Source organism: Acanthochromis polyacanthus, chromosome 3, assembly GCF_021347895.1.
Source record: "Acanthochromis polyacanthus isolate Apoly-LR-REF ecotype Palm Island chromosome 3, KAUST_Apoly_ChrSc, whole genome shotgun sequence".
NCBI classification, from domain to species: domain Eukaryota; kingdom Metazoa; phylum Chordata; class Actinopteri; family Pomacentridae; genus Acanthochromis; species Acanthochromis polyacanthus.
In genome coordinates, this window is record NC_067115.1 from 28,244,321 (window position 1) to 28,261,427 (window position 17,107).

The 17,107-nt window shown below is 39.4% G+C and overlaps 2 protein-coding genes across 4 annotated transcripts in view; both read left to right on the forward strand.

The window, feature by feature from the left end:
• The window catches only part of gstcd (glutathione S-transferase, C-terminal domain containing), a 457,968-nt gene that overhangs the window by 92,525 nt on the left and 348,336 nt on the right, over positions 1–17,107 (forward strand). The gene's annotated exons all lie outside the window — the stretch shown is intronic.
• The window catches only part of npnta (nephronectin a), a 78,458-nt gene that overhangs the window by 10,795 nt on the left and 50,556 nt on the right, over positions 1–17,107 (forward strand). For 2 of the 3 annotated variants that reach the window (XM_022193737.2, XM_051945195.1), the window contains exons 2-3: positions 1,540–1,640; positions 10,299–10,349. In XM_022193737.2, the coding sequence (XP_022049429.2) occupies positions 1,540–1,640; positions 10,299–10,349 (152 nt within the window). The remainder of the gene's footprint in view (positions 1–1,539; positions 1,641–10,298; positions 10,350–17,107) is intronic. The other variant, XM_022193738.2, reaches the window with a different exon arrangement.

Sequence of the window (17,107 nt, forward strand, 5' to 3'; positions counted from 1 at the left end):
AACCCTGTTACTGTGATTAGAGTAGGGTTAGCAAACAACAAATAAAACATGGAATAAAAATGGTACCATTGATGTGTAAGCTGAGCCAATCAAGCCTTTGACAGTTTATTACCTATTATTGATGAATATCTAGCAAAAACTTGTAAAATAGAAGTTTTACTTTCAAAAATTTGAAGCCCAAATGTCCTCCAGTTCTGGAATGACCCATTTAATAATAGCAAGCTGCATATCTTTATGTTACTGAAATGAGAAATGGGAGTGAAGTTGAGAGATGTCACCTCAGGATCTCAGGAAAGTGCAATGTGCTGTCATTTGTTATGATCGTCTGGCATTTGATGCAACAACCATCTCACCACTCTCTCTGGGAAGCGGTAACATTAGTGTCTTTCTTCTTGCACACAGAAGCACGGAAAATGTCACAGAACTGGGGTCCTTGACATTTATTAATGACTTAATATTGACAAAGCATTTTTGACACACATTAGAGTTAGGGTCAAGTCAGTTTTTTTGTAGGTCCATAGATTTTTTTGTCAAAATAAATTAAAAACCTGATAAAAGGCTTTTCAATTTGTGCAAGAGCCCTTGTGTTCACCTGTTAGAAGAGAAAAAAACTCTCCACCAAAACACTGGAAATTGAAAATTTGGAAAATAATCCATGAAAAGAGGGCTTGAATTCATGCCCAACTGTGGGTATTTGTTAAGTGTCTATATTTAACTAATTCTCCAACTATGTTTGTAGAACTGGAAGCATTGGCAGTTTGCAGATGTACTCCATCCATCTTTTGCGATATTTGGGAATTTATCTTGTATCGTCCATTTTATTAAAAATAATAAGAATAATAATAGCTTTATGACTATAGCCCCCGTAAGAACAGTGTTCTCAAGGTGCTTTGACAGTTACAACATGCAACACAGACAATCGAGCAAGACATAAGGAGACAAGGCAGAGCAGTCAATTAAAATACATAGTAAAAATGATAAGTTAAATGAGTGATTAGCTAGATTAGCACCCATATCAAGCAAGGGAACTAGGCAGTTTGAAAGTTAAAGAATAAGATGGAGGGTTAAAAGTTAGAAATTAGAAATAAAAAAAATTGACAATTAGGAATTAGAGTGACAACGTCACACCAAGGAAACAAGCAGCTAAAGGTAAAATATAAGGAGTGAGAGCATATAAAATAAACAGGACATAATATAAAATAGAACACTAAAACTAATTAAAGCTAAAAGTTAACTTCATATAAAAGCAAATCTCTAAAGGTGGGTTTTAAGAAGTGATTTAAAAGAAGTTACTGACTCTGTGAGCCTTAGGCAGGTCGTTCCAAAGCAGGTTGTTTTGAGGCTATTTTGTAGCTTTCAAGTCCATACATTATCCACTTGACTGAGTTTATTTCACATCTCTTTTTGCTCCGTTTTTCTTTCTATTGCAAGAAAGTGCTTTGAAACACTCCAGCACCATTAAAAAAATGAAAAAATCACCCTGCTTTTCATTAAGACATTTTAATTGACTGCAAAACTAATAATGTCGTCCACTCACAGGTGGCCGCGGCAGATGGCATCATCCAATGGACTGTGCCGATACGGGGCCAGGGTGGACTGCTGCTGGGGATGGACGCGCCGCTCCTGGGGTCACTGCCAGCGTGAGTGCCGCTACGCCTGCTGTAGCTGCTGGGGGCAAACAGGGCTAACAAGGTTGCATGGTTTCAAGCTGGGGTCGGAGACGCTACTGAACAGAGGACATGCTTTTGCTGTAACAACCAACACAGTCACTAAAGGGCTCAGGGAAGCACACACATACATACCGCCACAACACAGAGCTAATGGAGCGTCACATCTGGGACAATCTTTGAGTAAAGATTGATGGTAATGGCTGGTTGGACATTTATATTCACACTGCGGGGCGCCCGTAATGAGGGAGAGACCATTGCTGCAGGTGGATACATTCAAGGGTAAATACGAGATTGATTATGGATTCCAGCTAGCTGAATGCCAGAAGAAAAACAGAAACAATGGCGTCGTCAGGTGCACACGTTGACTCATCAGTATATCCGCTTAGAGGATTCAGAGGATGCGTCCTTCTGTGTCTTATTTTCATTTCACATTCACATTTGTGTGAAGATCCTCCGCTCCCCTGCAATTCTCCCCAACAAGTTGTGAATATACCATTGAGCTTCAGATCTGGCCGCTCGCCTCACGAATGTTAAACCCTCTTTGCATGGCTTGGTTCCTGTGATGGTAAACCTGCTGCTTTGCTGTGGACGTTTAGTAAAGAAATGGGCCTTTTCCACCCCAGGAACAACCTCTACCAACCTGCAATTTTAAGGAAAAGGCAAGGGAATATACTTACTCGGTTCCTTGCCAAGAGTCAGATGAGAAAATCAATACTACTCCTATATGTGTCCGTTAAACATGAGGCTACAGCCAGCAGCTGGTTAGCTTAGATTAGCAAGAAGACGCAGGAGAAGAGCTAGGCTGGCCATTTACAAATAAGTAGAAATCTAAGGCATTACAGATAAAACAAACAAGATATAGTGTAGAATTAGTGATCTTTAAAGACACTGCTAGGGACATTTTTTTTTACCTCTGCATAGAGCAAAGGTGGCTGTTTCTACATTTAAACATAATGCACCGTGGATTTCCATTAAAGTTTACTGCACACATCTATTTATCTCCGTCACACTTCTACATTTTAGGGCATTTTTATAGGGCATGCACATAGTCCAATCAGCTGGCTTCATGTTGGCTGCCTGTAAACATAAATAGTGTAAAATAATTCCAAATGCCAATGGCGAAATGTTTAACATTCTGATAATACAAAGCGTTTTTTTCTCCATACGTTTGAACAAAGCTTTTTGGGCCAGTGTGTGCCATGATGTTACTCCAAGTTGCTCTACCCGGAGTGACTACAACATCAAAATCACCACACAGCTTTGTACTGTTCCTCAAGGCTTGGCTTCTCCCTTTGTTTCCAGTCTTTATGCTAAGATAAGCCAATCAGCCGCTGGCTTTAGCTTCATATTGTGTGTACAGATATGTGAGTGGTCGCAATCTTCTCATCTAACTCTTGGCAAGAAAACAAATGAACTTTTCTTTTTTCCTAAACTCAACTGCTGGCTGTGTTTTTGTTTGAGCTAATCCTGATCTGATCAAGGCATGATACCAAATCCAGGTCTCAGGTACTCTCAGGGGGCTGCTGGAAGAGCTTTTGATCATGACTGATCACGCTAATCGCCACAACAAAGAACCACCATAACAAACATAAAGAAAAACTTTCAGCTTTGGGGTGAACTCTTTCCATATTTAGTGACAAGGAAAATCAATATTACTGCTTTGTGATGGCCCGTTTAATAGTAAATGGTAATTCAAGGTGGTGTTTTATTTTCATTGACAGATAATATCCCAGTTTGTAAAACACGGCAGCTCCGAAGAAGTTCAGGTTGTTCATTTCCTGCTGTGGAAAAGGCCTTAAAGGGTTCATAACTCTGCATGCTGGTTCTGGCCACATGTTTATACTTTTTTTCAAAAAATATTGTTTATTAATCAGCTCATTTTGTGTTTTTCCATTGCTTAAATTACCATATTTTGATTTATGTTCTTAGGTGTTGCAGCTCACGATGCCACGCTACATCTGACCTTTTGTCTAACTTGTTGAATTTTGTTTATTCCCTTGTGGAAAATATGTCACACGCTGCTAGCTCGGTCCAAAGGTCTGCGCTGGAAATCTAAGAGACTGCCGCAATTGCTCTGTTCAGCAGCTATTTTTCACTCCAATTTTATGTGAAGTGGCAAAGTTCCTTCTTTTCACTTGATGTTTGCAGTGTACTGCGAGATTTCTCATTTTGTTCTGGGGAATACAAACAGCATTACTTGAGTTCATAGCCCAGCTGTTTTGTATTCCTTTTAGCTCAGCCAGATTAACCTAAGGTCTTTGTGAGACAAATCTGCTTTTTATCCACCTCGTGCTTCATGTCTATTAGAAACAAAATATGATAATTTTATTCTTACACAAACATTCGGAGAGAGAAAAAAGCAAGTTATGCTAATGTTTTATGGGACAGATCTAGACGGGTAACTTAAGGAGGGATGATTTCATGCAGGTTTTTTTATACCAAAGTCGACCTCGTTTAAAATCCTCCTACCTTTTCACACTTTGACACTTGAACCACAAATCTGCGTTGGAACGATGCAGGCAGAAGCAGCTCTGTTTCAATTGTATCATGTGATAGTGTTTGTTTGAACATGGGGCCAGACTCAGCAGTAATCTTGGCAGGAGTCCGATATCTTGGTGCACAGTACCTCCCAGTGCAACTGTACTGGGCTCTCTGCCTTACAGCTTACCATATACAGAACATTTGAGATGGAATAGTTATAAACATGGAAACTCAAGAAGATAAACAAGACTTCAAGAGGTCAAGAACTGAAAGATTCATGTTCTTATACAGTATTAAACCCATTTAAACCCCAAAGATTATTGCTGCATTCGGTTCACAAGACACGGCAATCACTGTTTTGCCTCAAGACATTAACGGTGATAATGTATCTTAGGTGACGTTTCATTAATAATAAATCCAGCACAGTCACATTAATAAGTCATGTTAGCATCATTTACTCGACCAGCCAAACAGCAGTGTGTGAGCATGTTTTCTGTGTCGCTCTGGAGTCCCACATGTTCCATATTGAGCCAGAAGCATCGGTGAATTTTGAGCTTAACCCCCGCATCAAGCTGCTACGTTCACCACTTTCCTTTTTCTTTTCTTTTTCCCCCCTTTTCCAACAAAACCATATCTGTTCTGTGAGTTAAATCACTCAGTGAGTACTTTCCTTGATGCTTTCAAATACTCCTAACGGTGCACGGCTCAAATCCATTCACTTGAGACTCCAATCAGCATTCCATCAAGTCAGTAAGGTGCTGATTTAAACCTTAGAGGAGGGAGGTGGAAGGTTTGTGAAGGAAATCGAGCGTAATCACAGATGTGTGCATGTGTGTGTGTGTGTATCTTTGTCCGCATGTGTGTGAGCGGATGCAGTCGTAGCAGATTTCAGGTGTTGGTGAGTTTCGGTGGAGATAGAGGAGATTAGATTGGAGCTGTTGGATTGTGGCTTTCTCAGCCGCAGAGCTCAGCGATCGGTTTGTGCGACTTTTCTCAGAGAATAAGAAACTTAATGGATCAACCTTGATGTTCTTTTTCATAGCTCCCTCAGCTGAAAGAGTGATGGAGGGAAAGGACTAAAAGTTAAAAATGAAAAATAAAATCCTGAGGTGTAAGGGGGAAGGAGTTAGAGATGATTGCTGTTGTAGTGAGGGAGAGATGATGGGATGGTGAGAAAAACAGCCAGATGGAGTTAGAGAGAGAGAGAGAGAGGCTTTAGATTTGTAGTAGACTGAAGCTCCACTCAAAATGTTCTGACAGGCCATCCTGCACGCAAATCCACACTGGAAGCCACTTATTCTAACCGGCTGCCATCATGAACATTTTACTGCCACTGTGAGCCTTTGGACATTTGCATTTCTAAGTGCATTCCAAGTGTAATACAGTTTACTGTAATCATGTGAAGATACTTTCCCTCTCTTTCGTGCCTGATGAAGATGAAACGCTGACTTTTCAACAAGTTGATATGAGCAGTGAAGAATCAAGCTCAGAGCGTTCGCTCCTTGGCGCCAAATCTGCCCTTTACATGCAGGAGCAGGGCAGTGGTAAAACACGGTAAAACACGTTATTTCTCTCACAGTTGCACTTGTGGTAAAAACTCCAGATTTTTCTAAAAACTAGTAGTGGCACGTGATTAAAGAATTAATCTAATTAATTTGAGGCTTTGTAATGAATTAATCGCGATTAATCACATTTTGTCAAATACCAATATTTGACACAATCCAGTTTTTCAACTCAAATTAATTTTGGCTGATGACTGAATTGATGAATAGACATATATGTGAACTTAAACAACAAAAACATTTGTTTAATTTATATTTATCTGCATTTTTCACCTGTCTACTATGTTCACAGATTACTGCAAACTCAAAGTGTAATAAAAGTGATTATATTCAACATTTTAAGAGTTTCTATGAACTCAAGCACTTTCAGTGTTTTAAAAAGTGGTCTGTTATGAGATGGCTACACCGTTTGCCGGTACCAGGACTGTTGTAGATAACGTGTCCACAGAATCGTCAATTTCTTGCATCCCATTCATTGTTTTTGTGAAACGCAGGGTTTTGCATGCTGGTTACGTTGCAGCGCATCTCGAACTGCATGCCAGTGCGTCTTCCCGCAGCTCATTTGCATAAAACACACTTGACTTCTACTTTATGCAAATTAGCTCTGGGCAGCGGAGGTCCGACGCATTGCGAAATATTTGTTAAACGTCTAAATGAGCCGTTGTTGAACTAAAACGGGGACAGATTCAGCTAATGCACAGGCTTTTTCAGAAGTGTTGGTGCAATAAAAGAGGAAGTTTGCAGCCAAGCCGACATGTTGGTCTGACGTTTATACTAAAGCGCTGTCATGTGACCAGCTAGTGGTCCACTACAGTGCTTCCTGTGTATCTTCTTCATGGTTGGAAAGGAGACTTTAGGTTCATTACTGCCACCTACTGGGCTGGAGTGCATCAGTGTTACTGATATATCAGAAATTAGGGAACTGAGAAAGGTGCTGTTAAATGCGTTATTTTTTTAACACGTTATTTTTTTCTGTACTTAATCAAAATGAACGCGTTAAAGTTCTGATACTACTAAAAAACACTACGGAGGTGAATGGTAAAGTTACATTCAAGCTAGTAAAGTTGCAGACAACATGGCATACTTTATTCTGTAAACAAGCTGATACTATTATAAAGTTTGGCATATTTATTTCAACCATAACGCCCACAAAAGCCAGAAATTTAGACACTAAAACAAACTTAATTTGCATTTTCAGCAGAGCCCATTACTGATCGACTTACCACAGAGACAGGATACAGCAGACTGAGAACACCTCAGAAGAGGGCGCATACGTTATATGCAGTCACCGTGAGAAATAAATGTATAATATGCAATGACAAGTGATGGAAAGTGTCATCATTAACTCTGCGACACAGTGTCGGTTTCCAAATGGTCCACTCAGCGAGTCGAAGCAGGAGCTTGGATCTTTCATTACTGTTAATGTCATCTGCAAGGTTATGAAAGAGGCTGGCTTTAATTTGAAGCTAATTTTATCAGTATTCCTGAAGATGTTCTAAAAGGATTAATTAAACATTCAGGGTTAGCACAGGTCAGAGTGTAGCCTTGAAAGATGGAGAGTAAAAATGTTGGTTTGGGGACAGAACAGACAGAAGTGTGGGTTCAATCACAGGCCAGAAATTAATTCAGTTTTTATTGTTGTGTATTGTTATACCTCGACCAAATTTTCCAAACCAACACCTTCCCTCAACATTAATCATACCTTGTCTGCTGACATTGCAGACAGAAATATTTTTAAGGGAGTAATCCGGCTATTATTTTCCCCCACAGAATTGTGGGGATTATTAGAAATACGACTAAAAAAGAATGATGAAAATCAAAGCATCACTGTTAAGACATGTTGACTTTTAGCCCTAGAGTGAGTCCCACCGGAGAACAGGATCCTGAAGCTACTATAATACAGCTGAATAATGTCTTTTGAGACTCTTCCTGTCCACAGCGTTCAAACTTCCTTCTCCCAGCTTTTAGCACAGACTTTCTGATATAAATGTGAAGTCTTAAGCCCAAACGGCGATAACTTTGGCGATGACTTCAGGATTATTTCTTCAGACTTTAGAAGGTTTGCTGAAAATATTACAGCTGTTTTCACAGAGTGTATGGTACTCCAGTGTAGAACATATTTTAAAATTTTAGCTAACCATGAAAAAATTAACATTATTGTATTTTTCTGGAGATAAGATACGGTTATCCTATCAAAAACCAGAGCACAGGACTTGGACTTGGGTCTCAGACTCAAAAGAAAACACATTTGCATAAATCAAAATTCAAATCAATCTAATGTACACTGCCTGTTCAAAAAAGTGGCCACTTGGATTTAACTAAGCAAATAGGTAAGAGCCTTCCATTGGATAATTACTGCAGTGATCAATGCATTTCAGCTGCAACAACTTATTTAACTCTAGCTGATGCAGTGAGGAGCTTCTCATTTCTTAAACAACCATGTTGGAAGACGTATGCTGTGGTCATAGAAAGGATGTTGATCTGTCTCAGAAGGTTCAAATTATTGGCCTGCATCACGCTAAGAAAACAACTAAGAAGATTTCTGAAACTACTAAAATCAGGTTAAGAACCGTCCAACGCATTATTAAAACCTGAAGGATAGTGGAGAACCATCATCTTTGAAGAACAAATGTGTTAGATGGTCGTAGGAAATCAACAGTAGAACTTACGTCTATGTTTAATAGTGAAATTAAGAACATTTCCACACGCACAGTGTAGAAGAACTCGAGGGATTTGGACTAAACAGCTGTGTAGCTCTAAGAAAACCACTGATCAGTGAAGATAATCAGAAAAAAAAGGCTTCAGTTTGCTAGGTAGCATAAAGATTGGACTCTGGAGGAACAAAAGAAGGTCATGTGGTCTGATGAGTCCAGATTTACCCTGTTCCAAAGTGATGGGGGCATCAGGGTAAGAAGAGAGGCAGATGAAGTGATGAACTCATCATGTCTAGTATCTACCAGTCTGTGGGGGTTAGGGTTATGATCTGGGGTTGGTCAGGTTCAGCAACGTTATGTTCCCAAAGAATGAGGTCAGCTGACTACCTGAATATACTGAATGACCAGGTCTTTACATCAGTGGAGTTTTTCTTCCCTGATGGCATGGACATTTTCCAAGATGATGATGATGCCAGGATTCATGGGGCTCACACTGAGAATGAGTGGATCAGGGAGCATGAGACGTCATTTTCACACATGGATTGTCCTCCACAGAGTCCAGACTTCAGCTCCATTCAGAATCTTTTAGATGTACTAGAGAAGACTTTGTCCAACTCTCAATATAAGATCTTGGTAAAAAAAAATTAATGCAACTCTGGACAAAAATGAATGCTGTGACTTTGCAGAAGCTTATTGAAATGATGCTACAGCAAATGTGTGTCGTTCTCAGAGCTAAAGGCAGTCCATATTAGAGTGTGCAACTTTTTTTTGAACAAGCAATGTATAAAATAAGATTGTGAAAGTCAAATGCCACAATATTTGATCAGTCATTGTTCAGACATCTGGGAAACTTGAACTGACTTATAATCTATGCATAAGGACCTGTGGCTTGATTTGGAAGCGTCTCGAAGGACTTGAGACCTGTATTGATTAACTGGGATCTTCTCACAAGAGTTAAGAACAGCTTTGGTAGAAAGACGTGATTTTCTCCTCATTGTAAAGGGTTGAATATCATCTCCATATTAAATAGATCACACATTATAATTTCCTCAGAGGTCCTGGTGGATTTTACAAATCCACTGAGACCGGGATTTAGTTTGATTGAGTGCCGTCTTTGTTTCTTCAGATGGTGCGGCCAGGATTAAGGCAGGACTTTGAATTGGTAATGTGAGCTAACAAGTGAGCGACGAAAGGGGAAAAGTGATACCTCAGTTTAAGTAATTCACTTTATCGTGATTGTCTGCGTGGTTTCCTTGTCTGCTCCACTTTCTTTCATTATCACTGAGCTGTAAAGGCTCTGTTTCTTTTCATCTCTCTGAGGTGAAAGCACAATGGAAGGGTTCGCTTGTTCAAATGGGGGGCAATGTATGCAGAAATAAAAGGAGCGTGTTCAGTATTACTCGACACGATTCTGACTGTAAGGGGAACTCGGAATCAGCAGTAATTTGAAATCAAATGCTCCGAGGAAAACCAATCTGCTCACCGACAGGTAGCCGCACCGTGTTTTACATATATATTTATATTTTATATTGGCAAAACCAGGACCAGGATCTCATTGAATGATGTCGATGGTATTTTCATCTTTCACTCCGGTGTTGTAATTTAAAATCAGAATTACAGTTTCCCCATTTCACATTATATGAGGGAAAACTGCTTCATCCAGATAAGTAATAAGTAGTTAACATTTTCAGGAAAAATATGACATCCCTTGAGACGTCTTTTAGATTATTATTCAAAATGCCCCAACAAGGAACATGTGAGGCTCCAGAACTCCAAAAATGTGTGCTTTTTTTTTTCTTCTTCTTTTCCAGAAATGTTTGCTTTTCAAAATGACCAGGCTGTGCCCTCTAACATCATGTGTGTTTGTTTATTTCCTCTCAAAGACTAAACAATGCCCGCAATCTTTGTTTGTCTGGCTATTTGTTTTGCAGCTCTCTTCGCCTTAACTCACAGAGTAGTCGGGATAAGGTGCCAGCCCCAAGGTTAGCTCCACGTGTTTCTTGAAATAATCTTGGTAGACATGCATTGCTGGGGGCACATCCTCTGAATCCTGGGCTCGCTCACTTATTTATAGAGCCGAGCCCGCCCCACTTCCCATCACAAGTAGCACCTCGCACCCCTCAGCAGCGGCCATCTCCTTCCCTCCGGCCTCAGATCTGTGCAAACAGCTTACACTCTGCAGACCCAATTTCACCTGAAGCCATGTCGAACATGAATTATGCTGAACTTCTTTAGAGAGGTATTAATATTCAACTGCCCCTCCAGTCAGCCCCTTAGAATACTAATGAAACCCTTAAAGCTGAAATCCATAATATTTTTTAATTACTGCTTCAGTAACATAGACAGTAAACAGTATTTACGGTGCAAAGTCAAAACTGAATATTGTGGTTGGAGACGTTCTGCGTATGTGGGGACTCTTGACTGGTTTATTCAAGTTTAGAATGACAATGACGTCATATTTCATTAATAAATTATATATTTATGACATTACCGAGCTGATTAATTTTCAGTTTCAATGCATACAGACAAATCTAGAAAAGAGCGCCGTACTTCTCAAAGGCTGTTCATTCCCCCATAGGGTACTGTCAGAAATGCAGCATTTTTTTTTAGAAATGCAGCATTTGTTTTTAGTTATAGATGATCAGAAATCACAGCAGCATAGAATGTGGCCATTTAATATAGATGCACTCGCAATCAAATGAGGTTGCGCTGAGCACAGGCGTGTGTTATCCATGTGTACATTATGTACGGATACTGAATCGTGTGACCTAAATATGTAGCAGGCGCCATGAATTGATGGGACGTAGAAACAGCCTCACATTTTATCAGTTGTTCCTTGTATCATTTCCGACGGATAAGTCCCGATAAGTCTACAGCAGTGGATTTGTAGTAGGATCACAATCATGTGATCGTCAGCAGACAGCTGATGTAGTGTTCACTTGTTGTCATAGTTACAATGACGTCGTGCTGCTATCTCACAATGATACAGAAATCTTTATTAAATCTGTGGATCCAGACTACAAGCCACATCACTGCCAAAATCTAATCACTTGGTCCTTGTGTCACTTTAGACCTTCCCTGAAAATTTCATCCAAATCCGTTAGTCCGTTTTTGAGTAATGTTGCTGACAGACAGACAGACAGACAAACCGATCATCACATAACTTCGCCGCATTCCTGAGCAGAGTAACAATATAAAACTGTCACACCTCAGACACTGTTAATATTTGTCCTCAATGTATTAATCAATGGAATGTTGAGTTGATCTTATAGACAATTTTGATCATCAATTGTTTCTCATTTTTCCAAAAATTTCCCAAAAAATGTTCATAAAAATCTTAAATATTCTCTAGTTTCATCATCCTGAATGATAGTTTCAGATGATTTAAAATGCTAACCTCGAAGGAGTAGCACAGATTACTGCCTACAGTGAAATTCAGCGCCCCCTATTGGTCAAATGCTACAATTGTTTGTGCCTCCTCAAAATGTGGTTCCATCTCCATGTACAAAGTTTGGTTTTGATGAGATTTGGCCCAGATTTTGTGAAGCTTGTTCTGAAGATAATCTGCGCCGATTTTGATAGAATTTATGGCCTGTGAAAATTTTTCAGCTTGAGCAAAAATGTAAAATGACGGAAACTGACATCATAGGGTGCGTTGAGCTTGGCTTGAGAAGTTACATGCACAAGCACAAGTCCAACTGTGACCCATTCATGGCGCCACAGAGTTCCAGACACGAACACAAAAATTTGATGGATTCTTTCTTTGGCCCTGTTACGCCTCTCTGCTGATTTTCATTAAAATATTTAGTTTTCACATAATCCTACTAACAGATGAATAGTACTGATAACATAACCTCCCCGGCCCAGAAACACTGTTGAATTTATTAAAACTATAATAAAATAATTATTACAAGCATCCTTTTCCACATCACAAACCTTAATCCTTGAATGATAAGACTTCATCAGTACAAGCCTTCTTGTGTTCAAAGGAATCGCTGAGTGAAAGTGTGTCATCGCTCAACATGTTTTGATGGTGTTCATGGAACGAGGGTCATACGTGCTATGTTTGGCCCTCCAGCTGGTACGGCCATTTTTAGTCCTCCTTGTCCTCTGCTGTGGTTAATGAATACTAGACGTTTCCCTGATCTCTCTGCCAGACCAGAAGCTTAAAAATACCCTCAGAGGCAAAGCCTGTTGATGGTTGCCTCTGATCCTGCTAATCAAATCCTCCTCCATGCAGCAGAATAACAAAAAGCACTTCACTTGGCTGCTGTCGAAGTAAAACATCAGTAGCTTCTTTCCTTTTTATCTGCTGACCAGACTGAGATCTTACAATCTTCTGCTTCCAGTGAAGTAAAACTCTTTTCATCTCCTCCAGCAAATTGGGTCATTTTCAATTTGGAATTGTGAACTTTGACTTGCTTAGTATGTTAACAACCTACACTACTGTTCAGAAGTTTGGGGTCATCCAGACAATTTCATGTTTTCCATGAAAACTCACATTTTTATTCATGTGCTAACATAACTGCACAAGGGTTTTCTAATCATCAGTTAGCCTTTCAACACCATTAGCTAACACAATGTAGCATTAGAACACAGGAGTGATGGTTGCTGGAAATGTTCCTCTGTACCCCCATGGAGATATTCCATTAAAAATCAGCCGTTTCCAGCTAGAATAGTCATTTACCACATTAACAATGTCTAGACTGTATTTCTGATTAATTTAGTATTATTTTCATTGAAAAAGAGCAGATTTTTTAAAATAAAAATAATTGCATTTCTAAGTGACCCAAAACTTTGAATGGTAGTATCGCTCGTTTCGCAGGTTTCTGAACGACAGCTAATAAAATACTTTCATTCGCTTTGATTACATAGCCCAGTAAAGTAGAATGAGTGCGGAGATGTCATCTACACCAGTTCAAGGACTCATCTCATACGATTATGCTTTTGAATTCAGTGTGAATAATGTGACAGGCTGGAACTTGAGGAGCTGAGTTTGTTCTTCCTCTGTGATCCTGCTCGGCTGCAAACTGAACATGTATGAATGCAAATTTTCAGAGATTGTAACTCAATTCTGACCCTTTGCATTTCTTATACAGAGAACATTATTCAAGCCTTTCTTCTTTAGCTCTATTGAGTGTCCTTTGGTACACATTAAAGCAGCTTTCACCTTATTTCTAGCATTTATGTGATATTGAATATCTCTACCAAGGTTGCACAGTTAACTGTACATAAATCCAGTGCCATTAAAATATTATCAGGTTTTGCAGAACTGGTCTGGACTGATGCAAACTGTGCATACTGAATGTCAGTTTAACATACCTGCAAATGCATGCTGTGGCCCCATAGTATGGCAGCGTGGACCCACTTAGATATATTATATATTAAATCTGTTGGAGATGCAAATGGAGGAATGGTGAAAGGAGTTTGCATAAATTTAGAAATTTAAATATTCAAGTTAACTCTCAATCTAGTCACACAAGCATAATTGTGAATCGCTTAATGGGTCATTCCAGAGTTGGAGGACATTTTACATCCCACTCATCAAATTTCAAATAATCCATGTACAAAATACTAGAACATGCAGTTGTTGTGTAAATTTAGTTGTCCTTAGACCAAATCTAAAAAATAAATAAATAAAAAGAGAAAAGAATGTTTGAAAATATTTTAAAAACACCAAATAAGTCTGGAGTTGCCCCTAAAATGTCATTTTCTCTTGTTCCACCCCTCTGATGACCAAAGTGAATCTCAAATAAAACTGTAAAAAAATGAATTTTAAATCTCCTTTTTCAGTATTATTGTTTTCATTGAGGTCTCCTGTAATAGTGTGAGCATTTTTTAAATCAACATAATATAATTATGGTTGATGCTAGGCCACAGGCTACGGGTACGGGTCCGTATCTGTAGACACTACCTATAATTATTAAGTAATAATTATTACACTTGGAACCCTGTTAGAAGAACCTTTTTAGCTGGCAGAAGAAGAAAACAGTGAATCACATGAAACGCAGGAGTTAACATCATCAAACAGTTTTCCAATAGAATGGGTAGATCAAAGCGATGTCAGCAGTAACAGCTAGCTAAATATCTAGCTTCTACTCCTCAGAAAAAGCTAACATTAGCATGGATTAGCAACCCTCTTACTATGATTAGAGCAGGGTTAGCAAACAACAAATAAAACGTAGAATAAAAAATGTGCCACTGATGTGTAAGCTGAGCCGATCAAACCTTTGATCATTTATTTCCTATTATTGATAATTATGTAGCAGAAATTTGTAAAAGAGAAAGTTTAATTTTCAAAAATGTTGAAGCCCAAATGTCCTCCAATTCTGGAAGGTTGATGCTAGAGGTACGGACCCGTACCCGTAGCATCTGTACTAGAGGTACGGACCGTTAAGGTCACTGAAGAGCTGGCGCCGGTTATTGCTGCACATTACAGGCAGTTTATATGAATGACGTTGACGGCGAACATTGTATAATTTAACCAAAAATACACCGTCTCCTCTCACACTTTAGACAATGTAGTTTTTACGCTTTTAGACGCCGTGTCTAAATTGTTTGAAGTCCAGTTCCTATTAATTAGTTTACCGCGTTCAGTGGTGGAAGCGGTTGACGAACTCCATTGCAAATGTTCCCATTTAATTTCGAACGCTAATTTACAAGATAAAATTAAGGATGCCGAATATGAAACAAACACTCGTGAATGGTGAGGAGCAGCTCTTTAATTCGGCATGAATTAAAAAAAACCACAAACTCGATTTACTGTGATATTGTGAGATTTGTTTGTGGTGATGTAAATTAGCCATTCAACAGAGTCCGCTAACATTAAAGTGACTGTGACAGTGTCTGTGTTGACAGACGCAGAAAATACGTCAGGGTTTTGTTTAGGTTGTTAATATGTAATAGTCTGTCGCTACTTTTGAAGGTAAAAAAATACTTGCAGTTTGCTGGCTGTTAGTTCCGCCACGTGAATAAAAAGTTTTCTTATTTTTAGTAGTAGTGCTGATTTCAACCCCCAAATCGCTGTCCGTGAAAAAGTCAGATAGTGATGTTGGACTTTTCCACAGACAACGATGACCCCAGCACACTGATTGTAAAATATTTCTTGTAACTTTATTGGAACTTGATATGGAATGAATGGACTTTAATACACTGTTAATACACAACGATGACTGACATGACAGGCTCCGCACGCAGATTCACCTCGAATCACGGAAGCGCCTTCATCAGCGTAGCCGGCTCATTAACATTCATGTCCGTCGGATTACCAGCCAATCACGAAGCGCGTTCATCAGCCGGCTCATTAATATTTATGTACGGCTCATTAATATTTATGAGAAGGAAAAGTGCCGTATCCGTAGGCCACAGGCTAGGGGTACGGGTCCGTATCTGTAGACACTACCATTCTGGAATGACCCTTATGGAGGTTTTATCCATAAATTAGCACTGCGTCAAGAAACGTAACCCACTCTTTCATTTAGTGAGTTTTGTCACAGTGGGGTCTTCAGATGCAAATAACTTCCACCAATAAACCCAGAGATGTTAGCTGTAACTTATGCTGCAGTGAAATGCATTGTCATTCTCCAGTGTATCTGAAAAGCCCCTATTAAACTACTTGGATGGGGTGTTTTTGAATTATATAATTTCACCCTACAAACACTATCCTCAGATAAAGAAACTCTTTTATGATATTACAAACTGCTGCTTCGGGCTCAGAAAAATGCTAATTTATTCATTATGGATATATTTAATTAAACTGGACTTTCTGGATCTTTTTTTCTTATTTCCTCTCTGGTACCTAAAGCAAAACTCACATCAACAGAGGCCCTTTTGTGTTTTAAATGCAGTTTTTTCAGTCTGAACAACTGCTAACTTCCTCATCCTTCGCCCTATCATCCGCCACGCTAAAATCTGTTAGCTTTTGTGTTACACTGCTAAAGGTCACAGCAATAAACATAAATAAAAGATTTAAAAAAAACCTCCTTTGATGCCGGGTATGTAGCAAAGAAATGATTGTTTGGTTGTTGCATGTAGGGCACCACCACACAATAATATAGCAACCCCCATAGCTCCACCGCCACAAATAAAGCTTCATACACCGTCACACCTTTCTGGATACAAAACAAACTGGCTGGTGTGATAAAACACTCCATCTGTGTGATTCAAGCACGCACGTATGCGCTGCCTCCTCTACCACTGCGATAATTGAGTCCTCTGATGGCGCTGTATTATGACATAATTAATGAAGCTTTTAATGAAAATTAGCAACACTCGGCTGAGACCTCATGTATCAGACATGCTTAGAAGCGAGCGGCGGTAAGTGCAGCCGGATAAGCAGGGCGAGCCTCCAGCTCACTGAGACAGAACGGAGTCGGTGAAGCTGCACTATCACGTCTCCGTACGCGCTCAAAATATCCCCATCCACACGCGATCTGCAGGGCAACTCTTTACTGAGGAGTTAATTAAAATCTACTATTTTGGTGCTTTCTGTTTGTTTCTGCTTCAGTCTAAAGGGGGAAAATATTATTCGCCTCCTTGTTGACTGTATGCCAGTGTAAATATCAGCGCTGCATTTTAAAAAGCAGGCAGATAAAAAACTTTGCTGAGGTGTTAAAAGGTCAGACTTCTCATTTATCTCGTGCAGCGTGAGATCATTTCATATCCATAACGAGGGTAAAACTTTGCCAAAATCCAGAGCAGTGCAAAGTGAAGAGAAAAAAAAACAGTTCCCATATATTAT